This window comes from Barbatula barbatula (genome assembly GCF_947034865.1).
Source record: "Barbatula barbatula genome assembly, chromosome: 4".
Classification (NCBI taxonomy): domain Eukaryota; kingdom Metazoa; phylum Chordata; class Actinopteri; order Cypriniformes; family Nemacheilidae; genus Barbatula; species Barbatula barbatula.
Window position 1 is genome coordinate 28,341,974 of NC_136768.1, and position 22,921 is coordinate 28,364,894.

Sequence of the window (22,921 nt, forward strand, 5' to 3'; positions counted from 1 at the left end):
CCGCAAAGAGAGAAGGTGATTGGAGACCTTGTCTTATGGGAAGGCCCGCTAGGAAAGACTGTTGGTGGAGCACATCCAGACCTGTTTGAAGAAGTGGATATGGTCGCGCACAGGTCTGAAACCCACTTTGCTCGATCCATGAGAGCAACCGCTGTCAAGTATCAAGAGATAACTGAGCTGTTCACAGCTGAAACCAAAGGCGCAGTTGCTCGCAGACAGTTCTTGGATTGGTGGAAATGGGACAGCATTGGAGCAGCTTGCGAGCCAAAGTGTGGAGGATGCCGGTGCGGCAACTGTCAACCAGGAGGCAAGGAAATGACACTGAGTGAGGAGAGAGAGCTGGAGATCATAAGGAAAGGCCTCACCTACATCAAAGCCGATACTCACAGTGATGAACCGCACTGGGACACGAAATACCCCTGGATTCAAGATCCAAGTTCCCTTCCCAACAACAGGAGAGGGGTGGAAGCCACCTTTTTGAGAACAGAAAAACAACTCAAAAAAGAGCCAGAGTGGAGAATAGCATACACAGCTCAAGTCCATGAGATAGTGGAGAGAAGGGCAGCGCAGAAACTCACCAAAGAGATTATTGCCAGCTGGAAAGGACCAGTATGGTATATCAGCCACTTGGTGGCGCCAAACCCGCACTCTTTCACAACACCTGTGCGACTGGTATGGAACAGCAGCCAGAAGTTCAAAGGGGTCAGCATGAATGACCTTCTGCTGAAAGGGCCTGATGTCCTCAATCCCATCAGGGCAGTACTACTCAGGTTCAGGAGAGGCGTCCATGCTGCCCTTGGCGACATCAAGAAAATGTACAATTCTGTCTGGTTGAAAGACCTAGAGATGCACCTCCACAGATTTCTCTGGAGAGACACTGAGGAGGAAGAGATTGAAGAGTATGCGATCACCAGAGTCAACATAGGAGACCGGCCAGCAGGGTGCATTGCGCAATTGGCTATGAGAGAAACAGCCAAACTGCCTATGTTCGCTCACCTGGGAGAGGAACGCAGGATCCTCGAGGAGGATACCTATGTCGATGACATCCTGACTTCAAATAATGACCTGCAAAAGCTGGACCAGAACACCAAAAGAGTTGAAGAAATCCTGAAGGTAGGCGGGTTCTTCCTCAAGCCCTGGGTCCGGTCAGGTAAAAGTGGGAGGCAGGAGATTGTACCAGGAGAACAAGGAACAGAGGCAAGCACGGTACTAATTCTACCAAACCAAATGAGAGAGGGAGATAATAAAGCTCTTGGAGTTGGATACCTTGTTGAGGAGGATAAACTGTACCTCATGACTTCAATCAATTTCTCAAAGAGGAGAAAGAAAATGAGAGTCGGACAAAATCTCCTTGATGAAAAGGTGAGAGAGAAAACTCCAAACCCACTGACGAGAAGAGAACTGCTAAGCTAAGTAGCTAGCCTGTATGACCCAATAGGCCTTTTCACACCTGCCAAACAAAAGGGTGCCATTCTTGTCAGAAAGGCGTTTCAGGAAGCTGGAGGTAAGACCCTGACCCGAGACACTTGGGACCAACCTCTGTCTAACAAATTGAGGGAGGAAAGCATCCAATTCTTTGAGGAATACATACGTCTTGGCCGAATCACTTTCCACAGAAGCCTTACACCAGTCAACTGGATTGGGAAACCTTGGGGAATAACATTTTCTGATGGCAGTGACAAGAGCTATGGAGCCGTAGTGTACTTCAGATGGGAGACTGAGCAAGGCATCCACGTCAGACTGGTTGAGTCCAAAGCAAAGCTCACACCATTGGACCAAAAGGGGGAAGCAGTAAAAGCTGAAATTTGTGGTGCCGTCTATGCAGCAAGAATTAGAAAGTATGTTGAGAAGCACAGTCGAATAGAAATTGAACAATGGCTCCATCTACTGGACAGTCAGACTGTGTTGGGAGCAATCCAGAGAGACAGCTATGGATATCAAACTTTCTTTGCGAATAGAGTTGGAGAGATCCAGAAATCCACATCCGTCGAAGACTGGTGGTGGATCCCAGGAGGCCTGAACAGTGCTGACATTATAACAAGAGGGGCAACCCCAGAAGACCTCCAGGAAGATTCCATGTGGCAGGAGGGACCAGCGTTTCTGCGGCAACCTGTGGAAGAGTGGCCACATAAGTCAGCCAAAGAAGTCGCCGCATATGCCAAGGAAGGCATAAACAAACTTCAAAGGAAAGCTTTCTCTGCAACACTGACCAGAGCACAGGCCAATAGAAACAAGATTGATGTACAGCAAAATAACTCGGATAAACCGAAAATTCAGATCCGAAGACCACCAGCCGGCTCTGCAGTAACCAAACTGATTGACATCAGGAAATTCAGCAGCTTGACCAGGCTGATCCGAGTCATTGCCTGGGTTTGGAGAGCTGCAATGAGATCGAAAGAGGTGTTGACCAAGAATTCAGCCTCAGATAAACCAAAGTGGGAGGAAGCTCTTTCAACAAACTGGAGGTCCAGAGCCAAACGAGCTGTGCTAACTGTCCGGGAGTGTGAAGATTCACTAAGAGACCTATTTCTTGCAGCTCAAGAAGGTAAAACCTTTCAAGACACCACTCTCAACAGACTCGCTGTTTACAGAGATGAAGAAACTGGGCTCTTGGTTTGTGGAGGAAGGTTCCAGATCTTTGATGAGGACGAGACTGCCGTACCAATTCTACCATACGAGGCATGGTTATCCACTCTCCTAGCTCAAGAGGCCCACAGTGCAAACCATGAAGAAATAGCAGGCACACTCCTCCGGATGAGGAAGAAAGCCTGGGTGATAAAAGGTCGGAAGTTGGCTAAAAAGAGAGTTGACAGCTGTGTGGTGTGCAGAAAGGCCAGGGCCAGAAAGTGCCAACAGATCATGAGTGACCTTCCATCCGAGCGAATAACACCAGCCAGACCATTTGAGTACACAACAGTGGACTTATTTGGACCATATGAAGTCAAGGGCGAGGTGAAAAAGAAAACCAAGCTCAAGGTGTGGGGAATTGTCTTCTGCTGCATGGTATCTAGAGCTATACACACAGATGTTGTCAGTGACCAGTCAACTGAAGGCTTCCTACTGGCTTACCAAAGATTCACAGCACTGAGAGGGCATCCAAAGAAACTGTGGTCAGATCCTGGAAAGAACGTTGTGGGTGCTAGACCTGCCCTCAAAGAACTCTACCTCTTTCTGGATCAACTAGGTAAATCTGAGCTTGAAAATGTAGCTTCCAAGTATGGGACAGAATGGAGCTGGAAAATCCACCCAGCAGACTCACCTCACAGGAATGGAGCTGCAGAAGCAGCTGTTCGCACTGTGAAGCGGGCTTTGCACAACCTGGAAGGAGAAGGACTCTTTTTGAACGAATCTTTAAAGTGAATGAATCGTTCTTGTTCAATAAAGGCAATGACTCATAATTCTAGTACACTGAAATCTCTCTCATTGGCATAAAAGAGTGTCTAATGCACGAGAGTGTAGGGTAGGTCGGTCATTTAGCATGTGAGTCTCGTTCAGCATCAGCAGAAAGTGGATGCAAAGTGCAGTCACAGGAGGCTACAGTACAGTGCACGCTTGTTTATTTTAAATACATCAACTTCACGTTTAACATAATCCCAGATTAATGAATGTGTTAATGATCAAACAATTAACTTCTTATTTATGCAGGAAATGTTTTGCGTTGTTCAGCTGAACCACTTATCTAGACTTATTTTATTTATTGAATGAGTAGATTAGAGACACGTTTTAATAAAGCTAGTTATCAGTTTATATGTTCATTAGTACGTTTGCTGACGTTAGTTTGCCACCTGCTGGTGTATTATAGAAATGGTCTCTGAACGAATCAGTGAACGAATCAGAACAAATCATTATGGTGAACGAGCTGAAAAAGAACGAATCACTCAAATGAATCATAACTCCCATTGCTAGTCTATGCTAGTCTTGTAACTCCACAAACACTATTACCATCTTTATCATCTTTATAGTTATAGAGAATAAACTGAGTTTTTCTCTTAATGGTTTATTGAACATAATTGTAAGGCCATTATTGTGATCAGTAGTCGGCCAGTTTGACTCTGAGGGCGTGTTCACATATGCCATGTTTGGTTAGATTAAAACGAACTCTGGTGCGATTGCTCTGTTGATCCGGTTTATTTGTGTAGTGTGAACGCTGCCACCCGAACCCTGGTGCGCACCAAACAAGCGGAAAAGATGGGTCTCGTCTGTTTTCAAATGAACTCTGGTTCGGTTCGATTGCACAGATGCGAGAAGAGAGGTGTGTGCAAAACAAAATGAGCCGAGGCCAAACGTGGATCAACGAGGAGGACCCGCCTTCTTCTTGCAGCAGATCTGTGTTTGTACACGCAGTGGAGGATTTCATGACGCTGTTTTGATTCATATAGAAACTTTATGAGGTCATCGTGAGTTTGGAGCTGATAAAAATAGCACGTTTGTTACGTGTGGACTAGGCCTCAGGTAAAGGGAACTTTAAACAGCATCCATTAGTGCGATCAGTGTTGATTCAGTTGTGCTCTTGTTTATGTTAAGAACAAAATAAATCATACATACACACATGTGTCCTATGGTGTGACATAGTCAAATCAAGAGAACTAACTCTTAAAGATATGTTGTTTTGTATTATTTGTTATAGTGAGTCATCTTCTCCGTTAGATTTATTATTTTAGTTTTCAAAACATTGGGCAAATTTGCATGTTAGTCTCATTTGAACTTCAGTACTTGGCACACAAACTGCTCATACCAGTACATGTTTCTTCCCTGACAGCAGCGAGAGCTGGTGAAAATCATTCAATCTATGTTAATAATGCTTGTTTTGTCAATGCTAATGGAACTGAATCGATATCACTGTTACACCTGCAAATGATGTTGAATAAACTGCTAAACTCTTTAAAGTTTCTTTCTGTGTTTGGATCACGGTTCCCTTTGAACTCTTGTTTTCATCAAATAATCGGATCAAATGGATAAATGTGTTGGATGTAGTGAGAGAATGCACTTAGCAGATCTGTGGGAGTAATAGACATCAACACAGAGCTCACTCCTTCACTTCCACACACACAGTCCGTGTCCAGGGTTTCATAATCTAATCAGATAAGGTTTACAAGCAGGCATATCAAGGATGGACCAATGTTACCATGTCTTTACTTTTCTGGACCTTGACAACAACTGACACAATGATGTCTATGAAAAGGGCCTGGAAATCTCTCTGATGTTACTTAAATATCTTCATTTGACGCCAGACGTTCTCTTAACATGTTAAATGTCATGTGGGCGAGTAAAAAATCTGATCAGTTGCTTTAAAAAATGAGGGAGAACGACTTCCTAAATGTAATGAAGCCAACAAACATGTGAAACCTGTTGCACCACCAGAATACTGCAATAAACAATAAGTTTGCTGAAAAACTTACCAAGCATGTTGGTTGCACTCAATAGTGACCAATAATTCAACAGGTGCTAATACAAAGTTACTAGTTTCAACAAAAGCCAGAACAACACCTGTTGAGAGAAGAGAGTAGTTCACCAGTGTGTAGTAATTGGTCGAATACTGCAAGCGTGTGACAGAAATGTAACGCCTCTGAAACTATTTGGAACATCAGGTTCCAACCTGAAACAATTTTCAATCAGGAAATGAGAGTTTTCATGTAAAAGCTAAACAATTATCTGTAGATGTAATGAGAAATTCTCAGGCCCTGTCCACACGAACACAGGTATTATCAAAATATAGTTCGTCCACACCAGGGGTCCCGGGGTTCAGTCCAAGAGGGCCGGTGTCCTGCAGAGTTTCGCTCTTTCCCTGATCAAACAAATCAAACACACCTGAAAAAGCACATCAACGTCTTCACGATCACTAGAATCACTGACAGCAAGCAAACATTGAATCAATGTTAAAATGTGTTGTTTTTTGTCAATGTTAGCTTGCTGTCAGTGTGTCTAGTGATCTTGAAGACGTTGATGAGTTTGATCAGGATTGGAACTAAACTCTGCAGGACACCTTCCCTCCAGGACTGAACCCTGTGACCCCTGGACTTAACAAGTACAAATACTTTACATGAATAAATCTGCTGGTCTGCTAGTCTCATGCCACTTCCACAGAAAGGTTGAGCAACATCTCAGTGCCGTAAGACCCAGTGTTAACTTCCCAAGAAAGGAACTTCCTCAATCAAAAACAGGTTCAAGGGTGCACAAAGAGAAAAACTAGTTTATCACATGTGGGTGGTATGAAAGGACCCTTTCCGCTTATTGGCCAATCAAAGATCAGTAAGCGACGTCTTCGGTTGTCCCTCGGATCGGTGAATGAACATAATAACTAGTTCTCAAGTTGGTGTTTAGATTTGTTATCTAGAAGAGAGTGTTGCAATCATTTTTGTAAGAGGACGTCCCTTTTCTGGGAAGGTAACGCCCATATAAAAAACTCTTTCTGTGAGTAGAGAGTGGATATAAGTGCTGCTGAGCGGGGCTGAGCGACTCACGGACACTGCTGAGGATACTCTACAGTCACAAACATACTAATAGGTCAGATACATTTTGTGGCATACCCTCCGAAAGATGGTAAGAGACTCGACTGATGGTTTTATTATTTATTGTCGAAAATCAACTCCATAAACCAACGTGAGAACTGACAAAAAAACAAAGAAAACAAAGCATTCACATTTGTGTCCCCTTTTGTCCACAATAATTGGTAAATGATCACTGTACTTTCTCATATAAATCAAAATTATACCAAACAATAAACCGCTAATTCCCCAAGCATGAGGTTAATAGAGTTAGCATATTTTCCGACACAAATTATAAAATAATCACAGTACGTGCAACAAACACCAACCTTGTGCCTCTTCGGGGGCTGCCAAAATACAATCAGCCTTTGCCGTTTCTATTATTAACATGCCGTTTCTGACTCTGTTGTCGTATTTTCCTTAGCTTACCATAAACCTTTACTGCTTAGTGTTAGCGCATTCATTCCGTGGTTAAGCAGCTTCTTCGTTAGGCAATACAACACTGTAAGCAGGTAGGAAGAAATGGTTTTCAAAATAAAAGTCAAGTATCCTAAAAACGGAACAATTATCTTCAACAGGCCTTTAAAACAGGCAAATATATACATATATATATACATAACAGATGAAATTACATTTTCATGACACCAACCCAAATTACGAAATATATATATATATACATATATATAGAAATAAAATCAAAAATAAGAACAAATGCATCTAAAGCAGATCAAACAATGCAGCTGCCCTCTAGTGTACAAAATAGGAAACAGCAAGCACAACAAAATGGGTTTGCTACACTCCCACCAAAATTATGAGTGTTTCATATTAAGTGCCATGAACTACAAATAATTTTGTCAATAAGAATGTCATTGTTCTTGTGTAGCCAAAAGCTTAAGGAGCTTCAACCAGCAGAACCAACTTCTGCACTGGGCGTTCCAATATGGAAGGTTTAGCAAGACGTTCGCCTTTCTTACTCAGTCTCTTATCTCCTAATGAGATTTTCACTCTCCTTACAAATCCATCCTTACCGCTGACAGTCTCTATGACCCTTGCGAGTCGCCATTCGCCTCTGGGCGACATTTCATCTTTGTCCATCACAATATCACCCACCATTAGATTTCTCTTCGGTGTATGCCACCGCTGCCTTGTGGCGATGTTGTGCAAATATTCCCGTTTCCACCTACTCCAGAACTGTTCTGCTAGAAACTGTACTCGACGCCATCTTTTTACTCCATACAGGTCCTCTGTAGGGAACTTGCCTGGTGGAGGGAGTGTTGTACTGGATTTCATGTTGATTAGGTGGTTGGGAGTGAGAGGTTCAAGGCTGTCAGGGCAGTTTAAGTTATCCACAGTGAGGGGTCGACTGTTGACTATGGCCATGGCTTCATACAGTAGAGTCCGTAATGAAGCATCACATTTACATTTACATTTAGTCATTTAGCAGACGCTTTTATCCAAAGCGACTTACAGATGAGGAAACATTGGAAGCAATTATAACAACATAGGCAACGAAAATACATAAGTGCATCAAACTAGTCCATTAAAGCCTAGCACAGTATAAAAGCTAAGAATAGTGAGGTTAGTAATTGTTTTTTGTTTTTTTTTGTGTTTTTTTTTTAAGAAGGAAAGGGAAGAGAATTAGGAAAAACTCAATCAGCAACGTGTTGACGGAAGAGATGCGTTTTTAGGTGTTTTTTAAAGATGGCAACCGAGTCTGCTGATCTTGTAGCAGCTGGTAGATCATTCCACCAATGTGGAACAGATCCAGTGAAGGTACGGGAGAGTGACTTTTTTCCTTTTTGGGATGGTACCACTAGTCGTTGTTCCTTTGCAGACCGCAGTGATCTGGCAGGAACATAGATCTGCATTAGCGAGTGGAGATACGATGGTGCAGATCCGGTGTTGGTCTTGTAGGCCAGGAGCAAAGCCTTGAACTTTATGCGGGCGGCAACAGGGAGCCAGTGTAACCTGATGAAGAGCGGAGTTACATGCGCTCTCTTCGGTTCATTGAAGACCACTCTTGCCGCCGCATTCTGGATCATCTGGAGAGGTTTGATTGTGCAAGCAGGAAGTCCAGCCAGAAGCGCATTGCAATAATCCAGTTTGGACAGGACAAGAGCCTGGACTAGGACTTGCGTAGAGTGCTCCGATAGGAATGGTCTAATTTTCCTAATGTTGTAGAGGATGAATCTACAGGACCGGTGGTGCTGGCAACATGACTTGTGAGGTTAAGCCGATCATCGATTACCACTCCCAGGTTTCTGGCTGTGCTGGACGGTGTAATCGTTGATGAGCCTAGTTGAATGGCAAGGTTGTGGTGAATCTTTGGGTTGCCCGGGATCACAAGCAGTTCTGTTTTTGCAAGGTTTAGCTGCAGGTGATGATCCTTCATCCAAAGCGAGATGTCACTAAGGCATGCCGCGATGAGAGCAGCGACCGTCGGATCGTCCGGTTGAAATGACAAGTAGAGTTGTGTGTCGTCCGCATAGCAGTGATAGGAGAAGCCATGCTTCTGAATGACCGAGCCGAGGGATGTCATGTAAATGGAGAAGAGTAGCGGTCCAAGCACTGAGCCCTGTGGCACCCCCGTGTTGAGCTGTTGGGACGCGGAGACCTCATCTCTCCAGGATACTCTGAATGACCTACCCGAGAGGTAGGACTCAAACCATTGCAACGCCATTCCAGAGACACCCATAGCACTGAGAGAAGCCAGGAGGATGTGATGATTGACAGTGTCAAAGGCAGCAGACAGATCCAGTAGGATGAGCACAGAAGACATGGATGATGCTTTTGCCAGTCTCAGGGCTTCGATGACTGAGAGCAGTGCAGTCTCTGTGGAATGACCGGTCTTGAACCCAGACTGATTGCTGTCCAGGAGGTTGTTTTGCATGAGAAAGGAGGAGAGCTGATTGAACACAACTCGCTCCAGGGCTTTGGCGATGAAGGGAAGAAGGGAGACAGGCCTGTAGTTTTCTAGCAGTGTAGGGTCCAGGGTGGGTTTCTTTAGAAGCGGTGTGATGCGGGCCTCTTTGAAAGCTGTGGGAAATGTCCCAGTGGTGAGCGAAGAGTTGATGATGTGGGTCAGAGCAGGCACAACCGTTGGAGAGATGGCCTGGAGGAGATGGGTGGGGATGGGATCCAGTGGGCAGGTGGTAGGGTGGTTGGAGCCAATGATCTTTGAGACATTAGCTTCAGACAGAGGAGAAAAGGCAGGGAGCACACACGTGTCAGGGATGTGGGCGGGTTCGACAGATGGTGGCGTAGAGAACTGGCTGCTGATGGCAGTAGTTTTCTTTACGAAGAACGATGCAAAATCAGCAGCTGTTAACTCCGATGAAGGTGCGGGAGCAGGCGGACAGAGGAGAGCAGAGAAGGTTTTGAAGAGCATTCGAGAGTCCGGAGAGTTGCAGATCCTAGAGTGGTAGTAATCTGTTTTTGCAGAGGTGACATCTACAGAGAAAGAAGAGAGAAGAGATTGGTAGAGAGAGAGGTCTGCAGGGTCTTTTGACTTGCGCCATTTTCTCTCAGCTGACCGGAGGCTGGCGCGATGCTCACGCAGTACATCCGATAACCAGGGAGCCGACGGGGATGGACGGGCTGGTCCAGATGCAAGAGGGCATAGGTTGTCCAAGCAGGATGAAAGCGTGGAACACAGAGTGGCTGTGGCATTGTCTGTATTCAAAAGAGAGAGCTCATCAGAGGGGGGGAGTGCAGAGAGGACAGCAGAGGAAAAACAAGAGGGAGGGAGAGACCGCAGGTTGCGCCGGAAGGTGACCATCGGTGAGACATCTGCGATATCCGGAGCAGTGAGGTCGAGGTCAAGGGTGACGAAGAAGTGATCAGACGTGTGCAGCGGGGTGACCTGAGGGTGATGAGTGGAGCAGTACCTTGTGAAGATCAAATCTAGATGGTTTCCAGACTTGTGGGTTGCTGATGTGGAAACCTGCTCGAGGAGAAATGATGCGGTCAGGTTGACGAAGTCAGCAGCCTGTGGCTTTCCAATGTGGATGTTGAAGTCGCCTAGTACCACCAGGGGAGTACCATCCTCAGGGAAGGATGAAAGAAGCACATCCAGTTCCTCCAAGAAATGTCCAAGCTGACCTGGGGGACGATATATAACTACAAAATGACTTTTAACAGGGTGGGTGATAGTAACAGCATGAAACTCGAAGGAGCTGTTGTCACACAAGGGTGTTAGCTGATTGAATTTCCAGTCTTTGGGGATGAGTAGACCGGTGCCTCCACCCCTTCCTGTGATGCGAGGGCTTTGGGAGAAAGTGTGGTTATGGGAGAGGGCAGCGGGAGTGGCAGAGTCCTCTGGTTTGATCCATGTTTCTGTAAGTGCTACAATGGAAAGACCAGAATGTTTAACGAAAGCTGTAATGAAATCAGCTTTGTTCACAGCAGATTGGCAGTTCCACAATCCTATTGGGAAAGTAGAAGGGGCAGTTACTAGTAGTGATACATTGTGAAGGTTATTAGCATTGCGTCGCCTTCGGCATGCGGCAGATGATTTACGTGTTGTGATAACAGAAAGGATTTTAAAACACATATTTAAGAGAAGCAGAAAGAAAATAGGGAGAAACATTAAAGATAACAATAAAGGAATAAGTGTTAGTGCAAACAGTAAGACAAAAAGTGCAGGGGTTGATACAAAACACCAAAATAATAATACAAAAGAAGTGCAATACTCAAGTGCCGTGTCGGTGTCCCGGGCTCGGTGGAGTCGCGCGCAGGTAGAGTCGATGTCTTTACTCTCTTCGGTCTTCACGCGATGAGGGCTGCACGCGACCGCTGCCGCGGTGGGTAGACGCTTTTTAAATACGCGTCTAATTACGTAAATTCAACAGGCCCCGCCCTCAGATAACACACGCACACAAAGCAAACAAATTAAACTAGCCCAATAACGAACGAAGGACCGATACTACCCGCGGTTTCACCACGTGACAGAGCGGAAGTAAATACAAAGCGATTTCTCAGTTTAACACAGTACTAAAACTCAACAAGACACAATTTAAATACACTTACACAGTTCTGTACGCTTCTGCTGCTAAATTGCTTCTCCTACAGATTGAACACTAATCTCCGTTTATATAACAGTGCTGCCGTTAGGCCCCGCCCTCAGATAACACGCGCACACAAAGCAAACAAATTAAACTAGCCCAATAACGAACGAAGGACCGATACTACCCGCGGTTTCACCACGTGACAGAGCGGAAGTAAATACAAAGCGATTTCTCAGTTTAAAACAGTACTAAAACTCAACAAGACACAATTTAAATACACTTACACAGTTCTGTACGCTTCTGCTGCTAAATTGCTTCTCCTACAGATTGAACACTAATCTCCGTTTATATAACAGTGCTGCCGTTAGGCCCCGCCCTCAGATAACACGCGCACACAAAGCAAACAAATGAAACTAGCCCAATAACGAACGAAGGACCGATACTACCCGCGGTTTCACCACGTGACAGAGCGGAAGTAAATACAAAGCGATTTCTCAGTTTAACACAGTACTAAAACTCAACAAGACACAATTTAAATACACTTACACAGTTCTGTACGCTTCTGCTGCTAAATTGCTTCTCCATCATTGAGTCTACCTTGAGAAGGTGACAGAGTGGAGCTCAGAACGCTTTTAACAGTCTTTATCTGGCGTTCCCACACCCCCCCTGCGTGACTGGAGTGGGGTGCATTCATGACGAAGTCACACTGATTTTGTGAGAGAAATGTGCTCAGTCTCTGTGTGTCAAGCTCTTGTAGAGCTGTCTTGAATTCATTTTTAGCACCGATGAAATTAGTGCCTTGATCACACCGAATTTGACGGACTGCACCTCGAACAGCAATAAAGCATCGCAGAGCATTGATGAAGGTATCAGTGGACATATCCTCTAACATCTCTAGGTGAATGGCTCGTGAGGAAAAGCAGGTAAGGAGTAGGCCGTATCGTTTGTGCTGTTTTCTTCCCTGTGTAGTAGTGAAAGGACCGAAGCAATCCATCCCACAGTATGTGAAAGGGGGGGATGGCTCAACACGCTCTACAGGTAAGTCACTCATTCTTTGACCCTCTGCAGTTCTTCTGAGTTTACGACAACTCACACATTGATGAATGTATGATGCTATTGCTCTACTCATTCCAGGAATCCAATATCCACTGGCTCTAATTTCATTGATTGTGAAGCCTTTCCCTTGGTGTTTTGTCTTTTCATGGTTGTGAGCTATTATCAACTTTGTTACATGGTGCTCTTTGGGGATGACAATTGGATGCTTGAAAGAGTCAGTGAGCGATGAGTGGCGGAGTCGTCCTCCCACCTTGAGGAGTCCGTCTGTGTCGAGAAAAGCATCAAGATGGTGTAATTTGTTGCAATGCTGAAGTTGATTACCTTTGCTCAACAATTTGATTTCCTTTTCATATGCTTGCCTTTGCATATCCCGGATTATGAAACGTTCGGCACTTTCTCTTTCGCTCACTGTAGAAAGAGCATTTGATACAACCTTTTTAGCTCGGCGAAGCAGACGGGCCACGGCTCTTGTAGCTCGAGACCATGATGAGAACTTGGACAGACGGTCGGCAAGGCTCATTATTTCTGAGGTTTTTGTTTGCAAAGCTTGTGCCTTTTTGACTTCTGGATCCCCTATAGATAGGTCTGGCACTGCATCATTTACCGTGGGTATCTTCCTTTCCCAGAGAAACATAGGGCCAGTGAACCAGTTGGAGGTGAGAAGTTCATGTACAGTTTTACCTCGGGATGCCCCATCTGCAGGATTCTCATCCGTGGGAACGTAGTGCCATTGCCGGGGGTTTGTGCAGTGGCGGATCTTCTGGACCCGGTTGGCGACGAAGGTGTGAAATCGGCGAGCATCGTTATTTATGTAGCCTAACACTACCTTTGAGTCCGTCCAAAAGTATTCTTTTCCGTTGACAATTCTCAATTCTTCTCTGAGCATATTGCTGATGGAGACTGAAACCACTGCTGCGGTTAATTCAAGCCGTGGTATCGTAGTCACATTTGTGGGAGAAACACGGGCCTTTCCTATCACTAGGGAACAGTGAATCTCTCCCTTCTTGTTCTTGACTCTCAGATAAGAGCATTGTCCGTATCCGCTGGTGCTCGCATCCGAGAAGTGGTGTAGTTCTGTTTCGACGGCTTCTCCGAAGTTAGCAGGTAAGTAACAGCGAGCTATGTTTATTTTCTGTAGGTTGGTAAAGTCACGTTGCCAACTCTCCCACCGTGGTTTTAGCCTCTCTGGTAGGGGTTCATCCCAGCCAGTGCCCTGGTTGCACATTTCTTGAAGAATTATTTTCCCATTGAGGACATATGGAGCGAGAAAGCCAAGAGGGTCATATATGGAGGCAACTGTAGACAATATGCCTCTACGTGTGGCTGGTTGGTCCTTTAAGATGCTGTTGAATCTGAAGCTGTTTTCTCTTATACTCCATTGAATTCCTAAAGCTCGCGCCAGTGTGTCATCGAAAGTCAAGTCCTTTGTCTTTGCCTCTGCTGCACACTCTGATGGGGGTAGGCTTTGTAATACAGCGTGGTTGTTTGATACAAATTTGTGGAGACGAAGACCACCGTATGCGCATATTTCTCTTGCCTCCTGTGCCACCTGAATGGCCCTTTCCACCGTATCAGTACTTGTGACTCCGTCATCCACATAAAAGTCTTTTGCAACAAATTGGGCTCCTACTGGATGGGAGTGGCTGTGTTCTTTGGCGAGATATTTTAGTCCATAATTCGCACACCCAGGGGATGACGCCGCACCGAAAAGGTGTACTTTCATGCGATACTCCTGAGGTTGTGTGGTTGTATCTCCATCCTTCCACCAGAGGAACCGGAGGTAGTTGCGGTCTTCTTCATGGACGTGAAATTGATGAAACATTTTTTCTATGTCACATAGAAGAGCAATGGGATGCTGTCTGAACCTTATGAGGATGCCTGTTAGGTTATTGATCATGTCTGGCCCCGGAAGCAGGTGTTCATTTAGGCTTGTGCCACAGTATTTTGCAGAGCAATCAAACACAACACGTAGTTTGTCAGGCTTCTGAGGATGATAGATGCCATGATGGGGAATATACCATCGTTCACCTTGAGCTCCATCTGTAGGCACTTCTTCCACATCACCCCTCTCGATGATTTCCTTCATGTACGTTGTGTAGTCTCTTTTGTATTTCTCATCCTTGCCGAACTTCCGCCGTAGATGATTGAGCCTGATTTCAGCGAGCCTTTTGTTATCAGGTAGGGATGGCCGTTTTTTAAAGGGGAGAGGCATCTCATAATGTCTCTGGGCATTTCTTTTTATACCATCTTCGAGTTTGCTCAGGAACATTAGATCCTCTTGTGAGACAGTTTTGTCATCTCCTTTGGTGTCCTTAAAGTCTGACTCCAGAATGCTTATTATGTCCATTGGCGTTACTGGAGGGAGTTCCTTTACTGTGACTCTATGACACAGGCTAGATTGTTCTTCATTAAGGCCAGGTGTAGAGCAGCCTACAACGCTCCACCCTAAATCTGTAAGTACGGCGTAGGGCTCATTGTCCGTTCCATCAATTATAAGTTTGGGTTTTATAGCTCTGGGGCAGTTATACCCAATGAGGAGTCCCACATCACAGCTCAGGAGAGGTGGCATCTGATCTGCGATTGCTGCCAAATGAGGCCATTGTTTCGCTGTTTGATAGGTAGGTATGTGATCACGGTTCATGGGAATGCAGTCTTTTGTGTACGAAGGAGGAAGGTCGATGTAAACGCCTGAATTATAGCCTCTGACGCGGAGTCCATCTACTCTTTTACTTTTCAGTATCATGCTCTCTCCCATCATAGTAGTGAGTTTTAGTTGTACAGGGAAAGCATTTGATTGTAATTCATCACTTACTTCTCTTTCAATGAAGGTGCTGTCGCTCTGTGTGTCTAACAGTGCATAGATGAGCTGCTCTTTGGATGGCTGTGTGGCAGAGGAGACCCACACCGGGACGATCATGGATGTGCAGCACGACTGACCCTCTTTAGTGACACAGAGTGGGCTAGATGTCACAATTTCATTTGCACGGTTTGAAGCTGCGTTCACCTCAGTTGGAGATCTCTTTCTCTCCATGACTACATGTCTGTCTTTCTCTTCATGCCTTTTGTAATTTTCGTCATGTAGACAGGTGGGATGCCTTCCCTTACATAGCTCACAAGTGTGACGGTGACGACAGTCTTTGGCACTGTAACCTGGTTTGACACATCCATAACACAGCTTATTGTCTTTTATGAATGTTCGTCGTTCCTCAAGAGACCTTTCCTTGAAATTTGTGCACTTGGACAGTTGATGCTTTTCGTCTTTGAACCACATGCAGGGAAGTTTTTCTTTTACATTGTTTGACCTTAAGTTTTCAGTGTTTGCATTTGTTTGAGTGCTGAAGACACTTACTTTACTTCCCTTTGTTTCATTTGTGCCTCTTTTGATATAGGATGAGCCAGATAAATGCAGAGCATGTAGGGAAGTGATCGGATTACATGCTATCTCTGCTTCTATCGACACAAATTTTGTGAAATCTTCAAAAGTGGGGAAGTCTCCGCTGTCCATAAGGGCCTTTGAGACCCGACGGTTCCAGCGTGCTGCTAGCCAATCGGGAACTTTCTGTGTCAGCTTTTGGTTCTCTTCACAATCATTTAATATGTCTAAACCTTTCACATGAGGCATGGCTTGGTGACAGGCATTTAAGAAATCCGAGTAGGCCCTTAACCCTTCAGCATCTTTGGCCTGTACTTTTGGCCATTTTGACAGCTTGTCTCTGAAGGCCCTTTGAATGAAGAATGGCTGTCCGTAGCGTTGGTTGAGTTTACTCCATGCATCTTTGTATGCTTCATTATCGTCTCGATAGAAGGTGCCTTCAATACATTTATGAGCAGGGCCACTGACATATTTCTTTAGATAATAAAGTTTGTCGGCTACTGAGATACCTTTTCTGTCTATCAGCGACATGAATGATGCTCTCCATTCAATGTAGTGGATAGGGTCTCCGCTAAACATTGTGGGCATTGGCATGGGAAGTCTGTTAATGGATATGCTGTCTTGTATTGCATGGGCTAGAGAAGAGACGTCAATGGAGGGATTTGGTGGGACGATAAAAGGATTCTGCTGATACTCAAAGGAAATAGCAGGGTTCTGCCTGCTGTGTGTATTATTTGTTTGCTGTGAGAGCTGACTCTCCGTTTCCTGTCTGATTTCCCTGTCATAGCTTTCAAATCTGACGCGTGCTACTTTTATATCCCTTTCTGCTTGCAAACGCTCTAATTCAGACTCCATCATCCTTATTTTTTCTTTCTGCGTTCTTTCTTCCTCCATTAGTTTATATTGAGCCTCCTTTGCTGCGAGCACTGCGGCTGCTTCCGCCCTCTTTGCTGTTATGACTGTTGTTTCAGAGAAGTGACTGCTAGCTGCCTGAGAAGCAGTTCCATATATGGAGTGGGCATAGTCATGTGCATGTAGCTCACGGAGTTTGCGCCTTTCACGCTCTGCATCAAAGTCACCGTCTATTCCGGATAAGCGCTCATTGATTATTCTCATAATGTCTTTGGTGACTGCCTCGCAAGCATCTATTTTTCGTCTTAGATCATTGGATGGTATGGCACCCTGTCTTATTTCACTGTAAACTTTCATGATGTCATCTTTTCCCTTTTTAATGACGTCCACCATTTCAGCTAGTTCCGTATCTGATGCATTCTTCTTTAAATTCTCTTTGGTTGTTCTGATTTGAACTTTCCATTGTTCATAAAGATTAAGCAGTCTCCTTTCTTTTTTACTTTGCTCCTCCTTTTGGTAAGCGAGAAATTTCTCTGTGGGTACACTTTTGCGATCTGAATGACGTAATGTCTTTAATTTCTCATTGTCATCAATTTCCTGCTGCAGCTTAAGTAGTTCCTTTCTTTTGGTTTCAATTAGCTCCTTTAATTCCTGCCTTGACGAGCCTTCTATATCCCCTTGATTTAGTAAGCCTCTACTTTCTTCAATTTCTGCATGTAGATTATTTATCTGATCCTTTAAGGCATCCATTTTGACTGTAATTGTGTTTCTTGACCATCACTTTACCATACATACGATACTGCAGCGCTGCTCTGTGCCTTACCGTGCCATTTTGATCGTGGCGTTCACAGGCAGAATGGTGTTGCATGTGGTAAAGTTGTCACTGGTCCCTTGCTGGGTGAAGTTCTCACTGTGGCATACCCTCCGAAAGATGGTAAGAGACTCGACTGATGGTTTTATTATTTATTGTCGAAAATCAACTCCATAAACCAACGTGAGAACTGACAAAAAAAAACAAAGAAAACAAAGCATTCACATTTGTGTCCCCTTTTGTCCACAATAATTGGTAAATGATCACTCTACTTTCTCATATAAATCAAAATTATACCAAACAATAAACCGCTAATTCCCCAAGCATGAGGTTAATAGAGTTAGCATATTTTCCGACACAAATTATAAAATAATCACAGTACGTGCAACAAACACCAACCTTGTGCCTCTTCGGGGGTTGCCAAAATACAATCAGCCTTTGCCGTTTCTATTATTAACATGCCGTTTCTGACTCTGTTGTCGTATTTTCCTTAGCTTACCATAAACCTTTACTGCTTAGTGTTAGCGCATTCATTCCGTGGTTAAGCAGCTTCTTCGTTAGCCAATACAACACTGTAAGCAGGTAGGAAGAAATGGTTTTCAAAATAAAAGTCAAGTATCCTAAAAACGGAACAATTATCTTCAACAGGCCTTTAAAACAGGCAAATATATACATATATATATACATAACAGATGAAATTACATTTTCATGACACCAACCCAAATTACGAAATATATATATATATATATACATATATATAGAAATAAAATCAAAAATAAGAACAAATGCATCTAAAGCAGATCAAACAATGCAGCTGCCCTCTAGTGTACAAAATAGGAAACAGCAAGCACAACAAAATGGGTTTGCTACACATTTCTTTTCCATAATATAGACGATGCTGATTTCTGCTGTATTCAATGAAATAATATCTCTGGGATACACGTTTTTTGGGTTGAAAGATGAAGGAAACTCCACTGCAGCTGTTACAGAAACTAAACACTGTAACTGTGATCTTTAATGAAGCCACTATGAGGGTACAAATACATTTCTGAATAATTATGACCAGTATACAGAGCTAAATTCGATTACGAATTGTTAAAAGTGATTCATTTGGATGTCACAGAGAAGGTACAATAGTGGAGCACAAAAACGGAAAATACAAAGGTTAAAGATCAACGTGAGTAAGATCGCCGCAGGAGGACTGGCGCTGGCATTGGCTAACAGCTCATCATGTCATCGGTAATATTTCAAGGAGTTATTCCACAATGACAGGCATCTTGTACAGGTCTGTTTTTAATTATGGTTTTGTATTATACACAGTTTATGTAATGCACAGTGGTCTGTGTCTCAGTAAAGACCCATCAAAGCGTTTTTAGGGGCCGTTCATATTTCACGTGTACTTTTTTAGATTAGATTAGATTCAACTTTATTGTCATTACACATATACAAGTACAGTGTAACGAAATGTAGTTTAGGTCTAACCAGAAGTGCAGTTAGCAAGTGCAGGATATACAGTTAGAATAACTATATATAACTATACTATGAACATTAACACTATGAACATTAATGCACAGGTGGATATGAGCAGATAATAATTTAGACTAAACAGTAGTGCAAGTGATTTAAGTGTGCATAGATTATTGACATTATGTCACGAAATGGCTTTGGACAGAACCCAGATGCAGGCAGACGAAGGTTTAACAAGAAAGCTTTATTAAATAAAACACCCGCAATGGGGAAAACCAGCACAAAGAAAACACTTTCAAAACAAAAACTACAAAACAAAGTCTCTAGAAAAGTGAAAATAATAAGTTTACAAACAGTAAACAGGAACAACAGGTCATCCAATAGCGTGAGACAAAAGATAATCAATAATGCACCAACACTGAACAGAGGGAAACTAAGACTATATAAAGGGAAACACTAACGAGGAGTGATTACATGGGGAGAGTGATGACAGCTGATGGGAATAAAACCCTAATTAAAGTGAAACACCAAACAGACGATGGGAATGAAACCCTAATGAAATTACAGGAGATACGAGGGTGGGGCTGAGAGACATAACAGGAAGAAACCCGGCATCAAGTAACCACATAAAGCCACATGTCTCCACACATAACACAACAGAAACCCGAAAAACGTGGCAATGTCATGACTCTGCCCAGGGAGCTAGAAAGCTCGAGACAGGAAGGACAGAGTCCTAACACATTAGCTGTTAAAGTTGCAATGCAATAGGTGAGTTAATGCAGTTGTTGAAGTAACAGTGCAGTATACGAGTTAATGCGGTTATTAAAGTTACGGTGCATTATAAGAGTTAATAATAGGTTACAGTGCAGTAGATCAGTAGATGCAGTCCAATACAGAAGAGGTGTAACTGTCTATGTCCGTGTGAGAGCCACTGGTGGCCTGAGAAGCAAACAGACTCCAGTCTGTGTGTAGAAACCTTTCCTCGAGTGAAAAGTCTACCCCCGCAGGCCACACCTTGATGGTCTTCACTGATGGCTTCACACGATTACTTGAACCTGGAGCAGCGTTCAGTTCCAAGTTGAGCCTTTTTATATCTCTGTACGCCCGGTCGAACGCTGGTGCTGGGCCTGGGCCTGGGAAAAATGCAGACGCCGGCGCTGAGTGCAGAAAAACATCTTCAAAAACTGCGTTTCCATTGGAAACAATTGAAAAAACACACTGTATGCCGGCAGAAATGCCTCGGTGGACACAGCCCCATACTGCGCTTTCTGCTGCTCGCAAACAGACTATTTATCATTTATTTTTTAATCTGGAAACGTTGTATTCATTTGCTTCTCTGACAATGCAGGTTAACTGTTGCTCAAATCCAAGGTGAATTACATTGTAATCGGCTAAAGCGCATGCGCAGGGTCCGGTACCCTGGTGTGCACCTGAGTTTACAAGACAGCTTTTACATTAGCGATTATTCCTGCAAACAATGCTCCGTTCTGAACTAAACTGCAAGTGTGAAAGGAACCTGAAACCCACCTGTAGGGGGCTTCACCCAGAGAGCAGCCTAAGGGCCCCTGACCGTCTTAATCCACCCCTGCCTGTGCAAGTTAAGGGTGACGGATTTACTATTTGAAATACTCCTCAGGTCTGCCAGTTTATCTATTATTATTTGCATATTTTTTAATAAATGTTAAAATTCAAAGTGAATGCCGCTTGGTTTATCATGTTGTTTTCAAGTGCAGTGAAGTTCCTCCATTTGTTTGTGTGGCTTCATTTTCAAAAAATACTTATCAGTGTTGACGTAGAATGGATGAAAACAGCCGTATAAAAGCACAGCACTTCTTCTCTTTACAGGTTTCAGACACAGAAACACTGACAGCGGAACATCATGGCCTCTGCGGCTAAAGGAGACACCGTGTGGATCGGGTTCATGGACATCGTTCCGGTCATCGGGACGGTTAAAGAGGCAGTGGAGCTGGTGTTGGCTCTGTACGAAGGGGATAAAGCGATGATATCAAAGAAAGAGAAGGCCTTTGAAAACATTGTAAAAGAGTCATTAAAAAAACATGTGAAAGTGAGTCATATTTATATCATATATTTAAAGATTGACAGATAATAAAGCAAATTCTCCTATGGTTCCAAAACATCAGTTAAAAACTTTTAAATGACATGAGCTTAAAAAAAACATAAAAAAGACACAAAAAGATCCTTTTTCAGCGTTCAATTTAAAAATGGATTCATGATTGTTTTGTTCTCCTGCATGAACCATCATGTGCGACTTCTGTACTCTTTGTTGGTTTACAGTTAAGATTTTTTAAGGATCGTCTCTTATGAGGCTCAGAGTTCCTGAAGTGGATTCATTTGATACAGCAGCTTAATGTATTAATATGCTTTCATTATTACATGTCACGTTCACCATCATGCCAGTCCATGAGAAGAGTTTTTATATCTAATGTTTATCTTTCCATTTTTAAAGTCGACTCCAGCAGCGGCAGCAGCAGCGGCAGCAGCAGCAGATGAATATTCTGGACTCAGAAATGTCAAAGGTCCGTGTTATTTCTGCTCTTCTCACTCTTCTAGATGAAAATGAAATCAATTGAATTGAACAGTTAAATCATAGCATTTTTACTTTTCTCCACAGAGGTCAGAAAGGAAAAGATTATTGAACATATGCAGAAAGGTGGCAAAAGGGGAACAAAACCAACTGCAGCTGAGCAGAAGGCGAGACAGAAAAAAGTGGATAATGTTAAGAATGACATGTTAGAAAAGATCAAAAAGGTCAATCAAAACTACAATGAGGACCTGAAGATAGAGCTGGAAAAAAGGTCAGGTAGAGGTGAACATGTCTTCAACAATAGCATTCTTAAATTTCATTCTGTTGTGCTGAATACGTTTAAACAAAATTCAGGTATTAATAATATGCCAGGACATGATCAGATTAAGCAGGAAGTGGATGCATTAGGCAATCACACACTTCCCCCAAACACAGCGCAGGATATTCAGCAAAACATGGTTGTTCACTTTGAAGAGGAAGAATTCTACGTGAATGTGAATGCAGTGGTGTACGGTGAATATTGCCGAGTACTGTCTGCTGCTTTGTTAGATGTGCTGAGAAACATAAACCCACATGATGTGACAGCAGTGGAGAAACAAAAGGTGAATTCCATCATAGATAATATGAATAATTTAGAAATCTATGTAGATGAATTTGCAAAGATCAAGTGGATTGCCAATCAACCAATAAGACAGAATCGGTTTAACCAGGTTAAAGGGGAAGTTGTGAACATGTATAGAATTGATCGTGGGAATGACTGGTGCCTTCGCATTCTGGGTTTAGTGGCTCCTTTGTTTAATGCAGGACAGTGAGTTTATTTCTCCGGGGTTGCCAGATTTCCTTTGAAAGTGTCCACATCAACAGCTTATTACACAGACATCTTTGCTTTCCTCAATTTTCAGAAGATTCGTGCTGATGATTGAATTATGATATTTCACCATTTACTGTAATTGATAACGGTTTCTAACTCATTTGTTTAGCAAATCTGATTGTGATCTTTTATATCGAATTGTTTCTAATGCAAAATTCCTGGAAAGCTTTCTGAGCTGCATTTACATGTTCCATGGAAATATGTTTCAAATAAAATAAAGTGATCACTAACAGCCTACAGTGTCTTTAATGACTGTTATTCAGCTGCCAACCGTGACGTTTACACACACATTTAACCTAATTTGACCTTACTGTGTGTAGTTTTTTATAGAAATGGAGACGTTGGGTGCCGGAGAACAACATGTTTATTAGCTCACCTCGAGAGCCCATATTACAAAATGTGTGCCACCACCAGGGGGTGAACATAGCTTTCTAATACACAGCCTATATGCAACT

The 22,921-nt window shown here is 43.4% G+C and overlaps 1 protein-coding gene across 3 annotated transcripts; it reads left to right on the top strand.

Annotated features, from left to right (window-relative positions):
* The first annotated feature begins 6,370 nt into the window (after positions 1-6,370).
* Positions 6,371-22,701, top strand: LOC306893533 (uncharacterized protein). 3 transcript variants are annotated; one of them, XM_079455419.1, is made up of 4 exons: positions 6,371-6,504; positions 20,896-21,115; positions 21,518-21,587; positions 21,683-22,701. In XM_079455419.1, exons 2-4 carry the CDS (start codon positions 20,930-20,932, stop codon positions 22,405-22,407), a joined length of 981 nt encoding a protein of 326 aa, XP_079311545.1. In that variant the 5' UTR covers positions 6,371-6,504; positions 20,896-20,929; the 3' UTR covers positions 22,408-22,701. The 3 variants fall into 3 exon arrangements, with proteins under 3 accessions (XP_079311545.1, XP_079311546.1, XP_079311547.1); XM_079455420.1 differs by having other exon boundaries at positions 6,423-6,540; XM_079455421.1 differs by lacking the exon at positions 6,371-6,504 and adding an exon at positions 19,763-19,818.
* The last annotated feature ends 220 nt before the right edge of the window (positions 22,702-22,921 follow it).